Source organism: Fistularia commersonii, chromosome 16 (assembly GCF_037954325.1).
Source record: "Fistularia commersonii isolate RoL2024-O1a breed Wild chromosome 16, RoL_Fcom_v1.0, whole genome shotgun sequence".
NCBI lineage: Eukaryota > Metazoa > Chordata > Actinopteri > Syngnathiformes > Fistulariidae > Fistularia > Fistularia commersonii.
In genome coordinates, this window is record NC_141299.1 from 9,898,931 (window position 1) to 9,912,559 (window position 13,629).

The following is a 13,629-nucleotide window of genomic DNA, read 5'->3' on the forward strand; positions in this document are numbered from 1 at the left end:
GAAGTAGCAGAGTCAACGTGAGTCCAGCTGTCCCGCTGTTAATGACCATGAAGAATTCAAATATTTTAAACACCAAAATAGCCATGAGGCTCAATGGAGGCAACTTTGGAAACCTAATGTTTGCAAAAAACAAGTGACAAAGGACACTACTATAGTTATTTCTTTGCATTTTTATTATCATAATAGTATAAATACACATGGCCCATCATGGCTCTTCTCAATTTATAAAGCCACAGGCACTTTTACATATCATAAACTTCTGACATGTACTCTGATGTAATTTAAATAACAAGGCACTACAAACAAATGTATTTACTGCTTGTTGATTTTCGACCCTAAAGGCTAGTAGATTAGTTCACTAACATGCTGTTATGCCAGAACATAGATCAACTGTATTTTAAGCGCCACCTGCACTTGCAGATGTTCAGTGTCCCTGCTGCGTCATCCTCAGGATCTGGAGTAGCAGACGCTGTACCTCTTCATCCATTCGACCCTGTAGCGCAGCAGACATCATTATCGTCAAATTACATTCTGCTCTGTAAACCTAACTGCATGAGTCTGAGCAGAGGCTCCATAATAGGCTCTCTACAGGATTATCTCAGTTAGAAAAGTAGTAAACAGACATTTCCAGTTTGAGACAATCAGGACAAACCTAATAGCGATTCAGCACTTTCCAAGTTTTTGTTACTGGTCTTGGTCAGTGGAAATGAAGGAAAATATATTATTACACTGAACTGCATATACGCAAATGGTGGGAAACGAAGTGACCCCACTGTGACAATGCTTTGTTAGCATGCACACACCACAACAGTACTATGACACTCTGGTGTCTGTCCTTTGTCTGTATGTTGAACACGCTGTCCTTCTGTCCCGGGCTCTTGTTTCACTACTATGTTGAGATGGAACTGTCTGCACATAGAGAGAGCCATCTGCTTCTCTGCTGCTTGTCTGTAAACTTTAACTCTAACTGCGAGGCAAAAACCGAGGCACAAAATCTTCACCTTGAAATCACTATGTAAAAGGGGCTTGTGTGAGACTCCCCCTGAGCTGAAAACTCTGACTAGGAATAGCAGCAGGATAATGTGGGGATAAGGAATTGAGGACAAAAGATATTGAGGTTATCTCTTCTTTTACACACATTTTCACACATGTAACATTACCCAATCTATGGTCATGCTCTTCATCACTCAACATTTTTTGAAACATTGGGGTCAGTTTTACTGACCTGTACAGCTGCAAGTAAATGAGAACGGTATACAGCCACCACCTGTTTGTGCTTTTTCTCCCAGTTCTAAAAAAAAAAAGCATTCACATTTAATATCCCTTCACGATGAGTATTATAAATAATTCCAGAGAGGACATTTGATTGTCATAATATCTTGGTTCAAACGGATTATTAACTAAATTCTTTGCTCACCTGGAGCTGCTGATTGAGTATGGCTATCCTGTTCTGTAGTCCCATTTGCTGCCCCGGATTATGATGCATTGATGAGGAAGAGGATGATGAGACAATGCCAAGGGGAGGGGACAGAGCGCCCAGTGCTTCCTTTAGCCGAAACACCTCCTTCGAAAGTTCTGTTATCTGAACAAAGGTAGACAACATGGACACAGATCAACATAGACTCCAAAAGCAGTCATTTGATCTGGCCTTGAAATTTGTCACCTTTCGGTCCTTCTCCTTGACCATGTCTTGAGATTTTTGGATGTCATCGTGGAGTTCCTGGACGTGGCTGGATTGGGCCTGTAATTCTGTTAGCTGCTGTTGCACCGTGGCAAGCTGTGACTCCGCAACTTGTCGTTCACTCTTGTTAAACAGAGCCTCCCTCTGCACCTGGAACACCTTGACAGATGAAGATTTTGAAATGTAATGGTTATAATTGTTGATGATTAATTGTGAACTGGTCATGCACACCAAGCGTGGCTTTGCACATGGTGCATTGAAAAAGACAGATTTTTATTTTTTTGTTGAAGGAACATAATAATTTATCCTTTATTAATCCCCGTGGGGAAATTCTTGCTCTGCAATTAACCCATCATGGATGAACCATGAGCAGTAGGCTGCAGTCCGCCAGCGCCAGGGGAGCAGTTAGGGGTTCAGTGTCTTGCTCAACAACACTTCGACACATTAGGAGGAGCCAGAAATTGCATGTTCGGTCCAAAGATGATTGCTCTAGCTCCTGCATCACGCCGCCCCCTGAACTGCAGTTCCCTGACCGGGAACCAAACCCGGGCCGCAGTGAGAGCGCCAAATCCTAACCACTAGACCACCAGGGAAGTCTTCTAAAAGCATTACATCAACCTTCATCACCCCTTGTTTCTCATCCTTTAGCCTTTTGTGTCATCATGTGCACATCTTAACCTGCTTCAGTGCATCAGTAGGCGCATATAGAGAGATATATGAAGCCCAGTGATAAATAATGTAGGGATAGGGAAGAGGCCTTTGTACAGCATGTGGCCAACACAATAACGACTAAGAGGACTGTGTTTCCACTGTAAGGTGCTGGGGGAAGCTGAAGATTATAACAGTACAAATATGAATAAGTCAACACACATGCACACACACACGGAACCTCTGTGCAGGTCTTTTCATGTTTGCGGGTGAGATCGTTGAGACGGGCTGTCATTGCATTGATCTCAGCTTGCATTGAAAGTCGCAGGGCCTCGTGGTCCTCTTTGGAAATCAGACCCTGTTCGGCAGCCTTTTGGGACTTGAGCTCTCTCAGCTCTAATTCCTTTTCACTGAGAGCCTCTTGAGCTGCTGCTGCACTGCTAACACTGGCCTGTAGGGAGCACTGGAGGTCTGCCTGCAAGGTTTAAAGCCCCCCAAAAATGACTGTCCATTGAAGATAATACTACATTTGCGTTCAGGTTTAGACAAAATACATGGCATTTCCAACAAACCTTGATTTTCTCATGTTCTTCTTTAGGCATGGCATCGTGCATGGCTTCTAGTTTGGCCTCGAGTCTGGCAGCTTGCTCCTCAGCCTGGCTCCGGAGGGTCTTTTCTTCCTGGAGTTCCTTCAGAGTCTGAGCTAGCTGTTCAGATATAGCAGAGACGGCTTCCTTATGTTTCGAAAATGGCACATAGTCTTTTAGCTGCAGGGCGTCCTGTGCCCGGCTCTCCCGCTCAGCACACAGGCAGTCCAGAGCCTGGGCTGCTTCCTGTCTTGCCACCTCCAGTTCCTCTCTCACTGCAGCGAGAGTCCGCCGGGAGTGATCTAATGGAAGTGTAATATTCACAAAAGTGTCCAAATTGTATTTTTTTCTCATATAGAAATTAGTATTGGGATTATTTTAAAACAACCTGTTATGACCGATGGCTCCGAGCTCTCAGACTGTTCTGCTTCATCTTCTTCATCCTCATCGCCACCATGTGGAGGCCTCAGTCTCTCCAGCTCTAGTAGGGCCTCATTCAGTCTTCTTGCCACATCTGCTCTCTCCCTGGCCAACTGTTCACACTGAAGACCCAGAGTGACCTGTACTTCCTCCAAGTCTGAGCGGGGCACACGTTTTCTCAGCTCCCCCTCGAGCTCTCCCACACGCTCCTGAAGGCGACAAACTCGATCTCCTTCTCCTGCCGCTGCTCCTGCTTTTCCCGATGTCCGATGCTCAGCCACAACCGCTTCCAACTCGGCCACTTTTTCACGGAGGCACTTTACTGTTTCTGTATCGTCTTCGCCGTTGTCGTTCTCCCTTTCTTCCTCCATAGACTCTTTCTGGGCAAGAGCAGCTTGCAGTTCTTCGACTTTCTCCGTCAGCTGTTTGATTTTGTCACTCTGCCAGGAGCTCTCTGTCATTGCCTCAGCGTTTTTCCCACTAAGCTCCTCCTCTAACTCAGTCACCCTCTTCTTCAGCTGCTGTGCTTCTTCAATCGGATCTTCTCGAATACATACGCCTCCTGCCACAACACGACCCACTTCCCTACACTCTACAGAGAACACGCCGAGGTGCATCTGCTCCTTCAGCTCCTCCAGCTCAGACTGGGCAAGAGCCAACTGCTCCTCCTGCTTGTGGACCTTTTCCTTCAGACCATCAATACTCTCCTCCTCTGCAGGTCCTGTGGGAGACTTGTCTTTGCCACTGCGGAGCAAGAGGAGGATTAATCATAAGAGAAAATATCTAACAAGTATCATGAAATCAATAACAGACTATAGAGCATTCCTGTCGAAATCTTCTTGTTGTGGCAACTGAGCTTGAATTTCTTCACTTGAAGATGTTTCACCCTTCATCCAAGAGGCTTCTTCAGTCCTAATGACCTTTGGGGAGTTTCAGAATATAACTGTTACATATATATATATATATATTCAGTTATTCTCAGAAACTCACCACAGGCCATTAGAACCGGCGAAGCCGATCGGATCAGGGGTGAAACGTCTTCAAGTGAAGAAATCCAAGTCCAGTTGCCACAACAAGAAGATTTCAAGAATTCACCATGACGTGGACAACTGAGAACCCTCACAGACATGACACTACAGAGCAACTTTTCTATTTCACTTTTTTTGAAATATTCTGATTATTGAGGTAATTAGATATTAGAATGTTTTAAAAACTGTAAAAAACATTTGCAGTGTACAAGTCTATATTGAGCATACTGAAGATGGTATGTCAAATACCAAAAAATGATTTCCCAAACCTGCATCCTGCAGTCTGTAATATGTTTGTAATATACACTCCATTTCACAACAGAGGTGAACTGATATAACTACTTTGGTTTGTGAGTGGTAAACCAGTTAATCACAAATATTCAATATTAATCATACCCCCGCTCTGCCAGGATAGAGGTGTCATCTGAAGTCTGGGAATGAGAGAGGCGCTTCTGAAGGGCTTCAAACTCCCTCCTCATTGTCTCATACTGAGCAACAGGAACAAAGTCTGAGCAGGAACTTAAGTTTGTGTCATCCTTCTCAAACATTTCCAGTATCTACAAGCCAAAGAAAAACATGTAAGAAGCTTTGATCATTACCTAAAACCTGAGTTTACCAAAACAATGGCTAAATGGAAAAGGCTGAAGATGCAAACACAGAAAAATTCTCAATGGCAGATGCCCTGAACACTTGCAGTTGAAAAATACCTTCAGTCTTATTCACACAACAGGAACAGTCTAATATTTTTGGCCTCGAATTAAACCAGTCAGACTTATATTCTAAAAAAAAAATCAACCCTTGTACTGTAGCTGTGCTGTTTTAGTTAGTATGACCCAGTTGGTGAGGAATTTCTACTAAATAAATACCCCCATGTCTGTGTCTGATGCAGTTCTGTTCTATTTATATCTGGTCTTACACCAGTGCATCAGTGTAGTATAATTTGGCATCTCGAAGTTTTAGAGGTCAAGGTCATTGCTCCGTACGAGGACAGCTCTGATATAATGTCTAAATCAAACTGAATTTGCATGTTTAAATAGCAATTACTTAAACTATCCATTGTATTCAAAGTAGATTGGCACTGCTGGTGTACATACAGTATCAGAATGTGTGTCTTCTGGGTCTTTTGGCATGTAAGTGATTAACATTACATCTCTTTGCTTATGCGGGAGATACCAGGTTGTGTAAATTTGTGTTCATGTGACTTTATAAATCCTGAACTTACCTGAACTTTAAGAGTAAGTTCAGAGTTCTGTGATGTCAGCTCCTCTATTTGTTTGTGTAACTCTGCCACAGTTCCAGAGGCTTTCAGGGAAGGACAGGCTGGTTCTGCATTGCCATAACATGTGGCCGGGTCCTGCGAGGAGGCTCTGGAGCGCTTTGAGAGCAGCTTCTCTGGATTAAATGTTAAAGCGAAAAAATGCAGAAACATACTTTAACACATTACCAGAGATAATAGTTGCCAGCACAGCATGGCCACGGAGAGTGTTTACATTGCATACCGGGAAAGTCCAACATTTCATCCATGTCTTCAGAAATATCACTGTCCCCTATACCGTGGACTCCCTTCATCTCCTCAATGAGCTTGTCTCTCTCTGCCTCTGCCTGTTCTAGACGCTGCTTTAGTTGAGATAACTAGAGTGTTTGAAAATGCACACACACACACACACACACACACACACACACACAAAACACAGAGCAAGAAACATAAACTGTCATCTGTGACACAAACAAACACTTCAAACACTAACTCATAGATCCACTAACTGAAAACCAATAAAACATTTTGCCGTCATACTGACAAGAAGCTAAATTCTACCTCCTCTACGGCAGACAGGGCATTCTGTTGTTGCAGCTCCAAGGTTTTGATCTTTTGGAGCAGGCGTCCTCTCTCCAGACGCAGCCTTCGAATCTCTTCAAACACTTCCTCATCCTCCGCCTTAAACAAACATGCTAAACTTTGAAAACCTGCCCGTCTTCTATCAGAATGAATGTAGAATATTGGGCAGAATGGAAACAATAACAACAACACCCGAGACCTCATTAAAAGAAAAGGGCCTCTGAAACTAACCTGGGCTGATTGCTGTGCTTCTGGGGGGAGTGGAGCAGTCTGTGCACAGTTGTCAGGGGACTGAGCACGTGGAGCAGGACTGCGGGGTCGTGGAGTAGGTAGCAAACTCTAGATGATGGTGATGGTATAACAGAAGTATCGTGTGCATAAAAAAAACAAATACTAATATACTGTTATGTTCTATGGATCAGAAATACCCTAAAACTCCGGGTGACAGCAACCTGAAATGAATATTGTTTCTTGCTTTTTGTAACACTTGAAAGTTATTAATTAAGATATCAGGAAGTAGAAAATAATAGGTATGTTGACCATTTAAAGTAAAGCTTGGATGTTTGCTCGTGAATTTTTGGCATTCGGTCACTTGCTCCACTTTTCCCATTGTCTCTTAATTGACCTAAAAAACGAATTACCGTAGCCTTCATATAAAGTTGTTTGAATCAATGCAAAGACTAGTTTTCAGTTTCATATGTTTCACATATGATAGTTGTAGTTGTCAGACCCTGGCCTTACTCCCTATTAGCTTAGAGACCTCCATACTTTAAAAAAAATGTCTTGCATCATCTGGAATGTGTCTTTTTAGTACCTTAAGAGGAGAGCGTGGGGGCGGAGGAGCTTTCCGTTTGCGGGGGGTGGTCCCCCCTTGCACCGACGAGGCGCCGGAGGGAACTTGGGGAGGCTGCAAGGGCAGGGTGCAGAGGTCAGGTTTGACAGGAAAAAGGAGGAAACTGAGATAAGACTAAGAGTCAGCAAAAAGGGATATGAAAGCCAACATAAAGAAAACGGCATAGACAAAAACAATGATCTCACACATGCACAATGCAATCAGCCTGAAGGCCATGATCTCATTGATGAGTGATGCAATACATTAATACACAGGCAGGAATACACCCATTACCTCCTCATCCGTGGCCTCAGACACTTATGTGCGCATTGGGAGAGAGACAAGACTTTTAGCAAGAATGCAAAAACTACATGAGGTTATGTGCACATAGACATTGGTGGGCATACCAACTTCCTCTGTGCACAAGTTTCTATGTCAACCATGTCCTTCCATATATGCCTTTTCCCAACCAGCTACACATCTGTTTTACATATGTCGGCAAGTCATTGTTGGGAGATAAAAGTCAAACAAGCTTTTCATTTCTTTTTTGAAACCAGAATTTACAATCACACCCAGCTGCCCCCCATATGCACTTCCGTCTATTACAGTAATTTCCTGTGGATGACATAAAACAACTTTGATCCCCGAAACATAGGTCTAAATGGATGCTGTGCAATGGAGCTGATGGCCTAAGGGACATTATTGCCAGATGTGTTATATGATGCTGTCACAGTTGATCTTACAAAAAAAAGTCAAGACCCACTCTACCAGAAAAGTCCTCCTTCCCTGTGTCCAAATAAAGATGTCCTGGGCTTTATGTTGTACCTGAAGGTGCATTCTGCAGCATCAACGTGATCTGTTGGTTCCCTTCACAACAGTCCTTGGCTTTATGTCCAAGAGCGTTGACCTGCTGTGTGTTTGCCCCAGCTCTCAGTAGAACTTCGACTGTTTCGACACTGTCACTTTCACAGGCCAGCATCAATGCAGACCTGAGTCAGGAAAAAATATCTTATGATGACATGTAATACTGAGTATATTTCTACACTCATATAAAGTGTCGCAGAATGCAGTTTTGAAAATAATAATATGCTTAAGCTTTTACTAAAATCACATGCAAATGTTTCCCTTTGGTCAGGCTTTCTCATTAATGAGGCTGAGATTTAGGATGATTTTGCATTCAAAGAAGTGTGAAATTTAAGTACATATAGTATATATATTTACTTTTTACTTTGTGTTATTTTTGATATATATAGATATATATACACACACACACACACATATATATGTATATATATACTGCTCAAAAAAATAAAGGGAACACTTAAACAACACAATGTAACTCCAAGTCGATCACACATCTGTGAAATCATAGTGCCCACTCAGGAAGCAACATGGATTCATTTTGACTTGTTTTAAGGACATTACTTCAAAGTTGGATCAGCCTGGAGTGTGTTTTTACACTTTAATTTTGAGTGTGATTCCTAATCCAGACCTCCATGGGTTAATACATTTGATTTCCATTGATCATTTTTGTGTGATTTTGTTGTCAGCAGATTCAACTGTGTAAAGAGCAAAGTCTTTCATAAGAATATTTCATTCATTTAGATCTAGGATGTGTTTTTTAAGTGTTCCCTTTATTTTTTTGAGCAGTGTATATATATACACACACACACACACACACATATATATATATATATATATATATTTGTTATTTATTTATGTTAACATATATTGTATGTTACATAACTCTCAAATCAGGAAAGCTCTGTTTTGACACCTTCCTCTATTGTCCTAAACAGCCCCACTGTTGTGAGAATAATTACAAATATTTCTCTAGAGTAATTAAGATTGTATGCTTCAGCTGGTTTCCTAATCTCGCCGGCTACAGTGACAGGGTGAGAGTGAGTCCAACGGACCGGATACCAGATACCATAGCCAGTGGCTAAAGGAGCTAAAAACCTTTTTCATACCTTCCCTGGTTGTCCTGAGTGTTTACATTGGCGCCTCGATCCAGCAGAAAGTCACACACCTCCAATCGGCTCATCTGGGCTGCCAGAATGAGTGGGGTGGCCCCTTCCTTGACGGAGTGAGGGGGGACCCAAACATATCATCCAAACATAATAGAACAATAACACAACTCTTGACGTAAGCCAGATATAAATAAACACAGTAGATTATGATGAGATTTGCTTATTGAACCCACTGTGTCCTGGATATCCAGATCAGCTTTGAAGTCCCAGAGGATCTCAGTGCAGGACAAGCAGCCAATGACAGCTGTAAACACAATTATGATTTAAGATGGACTCATGATGTGTGTTTAATAAGACACAACTAGGCTCAAAAAGTATATATTAAATAGCAGATATTACATTGTAAAACTGTCACCTGCATGATGGAGGGGTGTCCTCCCAATGCAGTCGATGCAATCAACCGCCAATCTCTCCTGACAAGAAAATTGAAGTAAAGGGGAAAAAAATTGGTTATTACTACATTTGATATTTTTTATCAAGTCCTGGTTCCATTTTTAATTGTTTAATGTGTATGTTGTGATTTACTTGTAAGAGTCTCTTTAGACATTCAAAGTGTCCATTCTTGGCTGCCAGGTGAAGAGCACTGAAGCCTGGAGTCGATCATTAAAATACAAACAAGTGCACAGCACATCAGATTCAACAGTCTTGCCTGTTAAGAGAAATATTGTTTAACGCTCAACTATCGTACCAGCTCCATCTGTGACATTGATTTCTGCTCCATGAGAGATTATGACCTCCAGACAGTCAATCCACCCTCGAGATACGCAGAGATGGAGCCTAACGTAAGGACAGCACACTAGTCACCAAACACACTCAATACTCAAAAACAATAACATTGGGATGAATGTAACGAGTTTTACAACAAATTGATGTAATTTACATAAGCACAAGCAGAACTACTTTGTTTTAATAGAATACCAAAATTGAACCGTTAAAAACAATGATGCATCTTTTAGATTAAAAAAAACATATTTGATTGTAAGTGATGATTGGAGCTATATTGTTTCCAGACTTTAACTTACGCTGACTTGCCGTCGGCATCCAGCTTGGTGGGACAGAGACCTTTTTTGGCAATGAGTGCTGACACTTTGTCAGGTTCATTTTGCTCCACGGCCTGGAGGAGCCTTTCATCAGCCTTAGTCCAGTCCTGACCCTGCAGGGGCCAAGATAAGTGAAGGGTCATCGCTCCGAAATGCAGCAGTGAAAGTTGATACCACAGTGGGTATCTTAATGTATTCAAAGTGATGAATACACTGGGCAGAGAAATGCAACGTAATCAAGATAGGGGCACGTTCATTGGAGATCATGAAAAACAAAAAATAGCTATTTCTACAAGATATGCAAAAGTAACTTCATGACAGTTGGATTTTAAAAACTTTTAGGTAATTTTCTTCTCTTTTTTTAGTTCATGATTTAGAGGTTGCCTTGCACTAATCACATCTATCACATTTCCAATTCCTTTTTGTTGATTATTGGATGATGAGAAAGAATACATATTGGCAGCAACAGTAGCAGGCTAAGACAAGGACAAAACTGCTTCTTAGGGGCAGAAACAGGCTGCTCAGAAGCCATACAGCAACCAGGACAACAAACATCTGAATACAGCAAGGCAGTCAGGGACAATCTCTGCCTGTGTGAAATGTTCTATACTTACATTCACACCATTACATTCACAAAATCCAAATGTGCACCGTAAAGTAACACTGCTTATAGCCTTTATCAAAACAAACCTGTCACTATGCAGACGTCCTGACTTGCATCCACCTGCCCTGTCCCCGCTGCTACCAAAGTGAGTCCATCCTTACAAACATAGCCCCAGATTGTCACCTCCACAGCTTACTATCTCTTTTTCTTTTAATTCCCTCAAAGCATGTCATCTATCTCCAGCAGTCTTGAGCGGGCTTTGTCAGTTTGTCTACTTGTTTTTTTGTCGGGTGCTGCAATGTACCCGCGATGGTGCGGTAGATCTGTTTCTTTGCAGTAAGAGACCGGGCCTCTGTGATGAGAGGACGCAGCAAGAAAAGAAAGGGATGGTAGAGCTGTTTGTGCTGCTGTCTCTGCAGTGACAGTTTAGGTGACCACCATGTGATCACTAACCAGAAAGTTAAAACATGCAATAGCTGAAATGTAACATTTCAGGATTTGTAGAGGTAAATTTGTGTGGGAAGCCTTGAGATATTGTCTTCATTGACTGTAACACGTTAGCTGAAGATAAGTGACAGTGACAGGCTTATGGTCAGAGCGGGGATGAAATAACAATACAAAGCTGGTGGTTGTTTCTGAAGAATATTTCATCTTTTTTGTAAAATTGCCAGATTCTTGTTGTTGCTGGGCTGCAAACAAACACAACATTCAGTATTTTTCTGAAAAAGGAGCATGAGGGGACCCACTTGTTACAGTTCTCCAGAGTGAGGGGGAGACGGCAGCAGGCCATTAGAAAATCTTGTGTGTACGTGTGTGTGTGTGTGTGTGTGTGTGCACGCTTGTGGGTGCGTGTGTGAATAATTGAATGCCACCTGAGATCTCTCGCTACAGCAGCTGTCTGTAGTCCACCCCACTGCTATGACACAGAATCCCAAAGTCTCCCGTTCACACACGCGCCCATACACAAACACAGACACACAAGGGACCTACAAATGACTTACTCGATGCAGAGCAGCTGAATGTGATCATGTGAAATAAAAAACTTAAATAAGGTCGTGAGGTGAAACAAACAGCGACAGATGGCTCTTACCTCATTCTTTTTAAACTTTGCCTTGAGACTCTTCATGGTGGGTTCACTTCCTCTGATGCAACAGAAACACTGCAGAGTTAAGTAAATAAACAGACTTGGATCTTTATTCCAACTTTCATCGGTTGGATGTTGCTGATAGTAACGCTGATGAATCAATAATGTTTGAGGTAAGAGCAACCATCAGGAAAGAATGGATCGTGATGCACCTGTCCACTGTTTTCCAGGTGAGTGCTTTCTTGTCTTCCATCAACCAGTAGGAAAGAAGACCGGGCAGCTGTGGACCCACCCAAGACAGAAGTGAGCCACTCAGTGGATGCAAGATACCGGATCCGCTTCTGATTGGCGTTTGGTCCGTCACATGCTTTTTTTTGCACCGTTACTATCCTTTTTGAACCTTGGAGGTTGAAGCGGGAGTCAAAACACTATATGATAAAACACATGTCAATAAATTAGGATAAGCTACTGCAGCTGCTTTGATGACATTTCTTTACCACATCCACCCTTTTTTCTAATCTTTAGCAAAAACAATCATCATCCGTTGTTCTGGATGATTTGTAGTTAATCTGTAAAACATGAAAGTAGATAATAGAAAAAAAGGAGAACCTGGCCACTGGAGGCCCATCTATGGCCAGAGAGTTGTTGACAAGAAAAAAGTACAGTGTGCACATGTTTAGAAAATATAAATATAAATATGAAATAAAATAAATAAATAAATAAATATAAAATTTAGAAAATACTTTTTCAATTTATTGTTTTTTTTAACTCCAAAAAGATGATACCTCAACCTCAAAGGACACATGCACAATACACAGCAGCCACCAAATGGGGGCAGTAAAAGCAAGGAAGAAGAAACAGAAAATCCATTCTGGAGAAGCTCCCTTTTTCGGCCCTTCTCCCAAATGGATCATGAAAATGCTCCGATTTAGATTTCGTTCATGGTTTTGTCGATGTGTTCCTTTTTTGCTCGTAAAAGTCTTCATACGCTGATAAATTGCAGAAGACCCAGGTTCTCCATGGATAGAACATCTTAGATTAAAAAAAAAAAAAAAAAAGCTATAAATCTGGGAGCGAACCACATCTGGAAGCGTGATGTTCAGAGGAAATGCCACATCCATATTTAGCTCCTATAATGAGGGAGGCTTATTAATTTCTGAGCTACTCCACTGTGTCTTGTTCTTTTATTTCTGATTCAATTCAATTTTTGGCTCCCACACAACTGTGTCGGTTTTAAGGGAAAAAGCACAGTCACTTTATACCTTTTCTGCGTGTTTGTGATTATCTCTCACTGTTGGAGACTTTAATTTTCCGTTTCACTTTCTGCTCCCATCTGCCTTCTGCTCTTTGTGTGTCTTCTCCGTGTCATGATTTTCCAGCTTTGTACAATTTCAATCTTCCGTCCTCCATACAGTTCTGGCCCTCACCTTGGCCAAGACGGAAAGAATAATGAAACCCATGCTGGATGTGTCACTGGCTTGTAAGAGGGTCAGTGGAGGTGTTGAACTATGCGTATTGTGCAGATAAAAATGGTGAGATTGGACCTGAGGAAGTGGAAACAGGGAATATTGATGGTGCATTCAAAGATGACAGGATATATAAATGGGATAGTTGAAAAAAGAAATGCGGAGACAGAGCAGGGAGGGGGGATATGAGTACGTGCAGGACAAGGCACTGAAGTGGAGTTACAAGTTACAAAAGTTGGGTGTTTTTAGGCCGAATCATCTTCACATGCAAGAACTTGCAGGGGCAATATCCTTGTTTTGTGTAAACAAAATATCTTGTATCTAGATTATTACAAAGGCTCCGCAAGATTTCTATCAATTGACTGAGCAGGC

The 13,629-nt window shown here is 41.9% G+C and overlaps 1 protein-coding gene across 1 annotated transcript; it reads right to left on the minus strand.

Moving 5' to 3' along the window:
* Positions 1-203: 203 nt before the first annotated feature.
* ankrd24 (ankyrin repeat domain 24) lies at positions 204-11,833 on the minus strand. The gene is made up of 22 exons (XM_086162230.1): positions 11,798-11,833; positions 10,086-10,216; positions 9,752-9,840; positions 9,589-9,653; positions 9,419-9,476; positions 9,237-9,307; positions 9,004-9,110; positions 7,859-8,022; positions 7,328-7,350; positions 7,016-7,108; positions 6,433-6,540; positions 6,181-6,300; positions 5,864-5,996; positions 5,587-5,756; positions 4,761-4,921; positions 3,305-4,080; positions 2,902-3,218; positions 2,382-2,804; positions 1,664-1,840; positions 1,418-1,582; positions 1,226-1,291; positions 204-493 (listed from the first exon to the last, which is right to left on the minus strand). The coding sequence occupies exons 1-22, from the start codon at positions 11,831-11,833 to the stop codon at positions 425-427; spliced, it is 3,522 nt and encodes a 1,173-aa protein (XP_086018356.1). The 3' UTR covers positions 204-424.
* Between the last annotated feature and the right edge of the window lie 1,796 nt (positions 11,834-13,629).

Bases quoted from the DNA above. Each gene is read 5' to 3' on its own strand.
- ankrd24 (XM_086162230.1), bottom strand. From the start codon at position 11,833: ATGAAGAGTCTCAAGGCAAAGTTTAAAAAGAATGAG. The intron at 9,654-9,751 runs GTACGATAGTTG...GATCGACTCCAG, and splicing joins CAATGTCACAGATGGAGCTG to GCTTCAGTGCTCTTCACCTG. The intron at 4,922-5,586 runs GTAAGTTCAGGA...TTTGGCTTGTAG, and splicing joins AACTTACTCTTAAAGTTCAG to ATACTGGAAATGTTTGAGAA.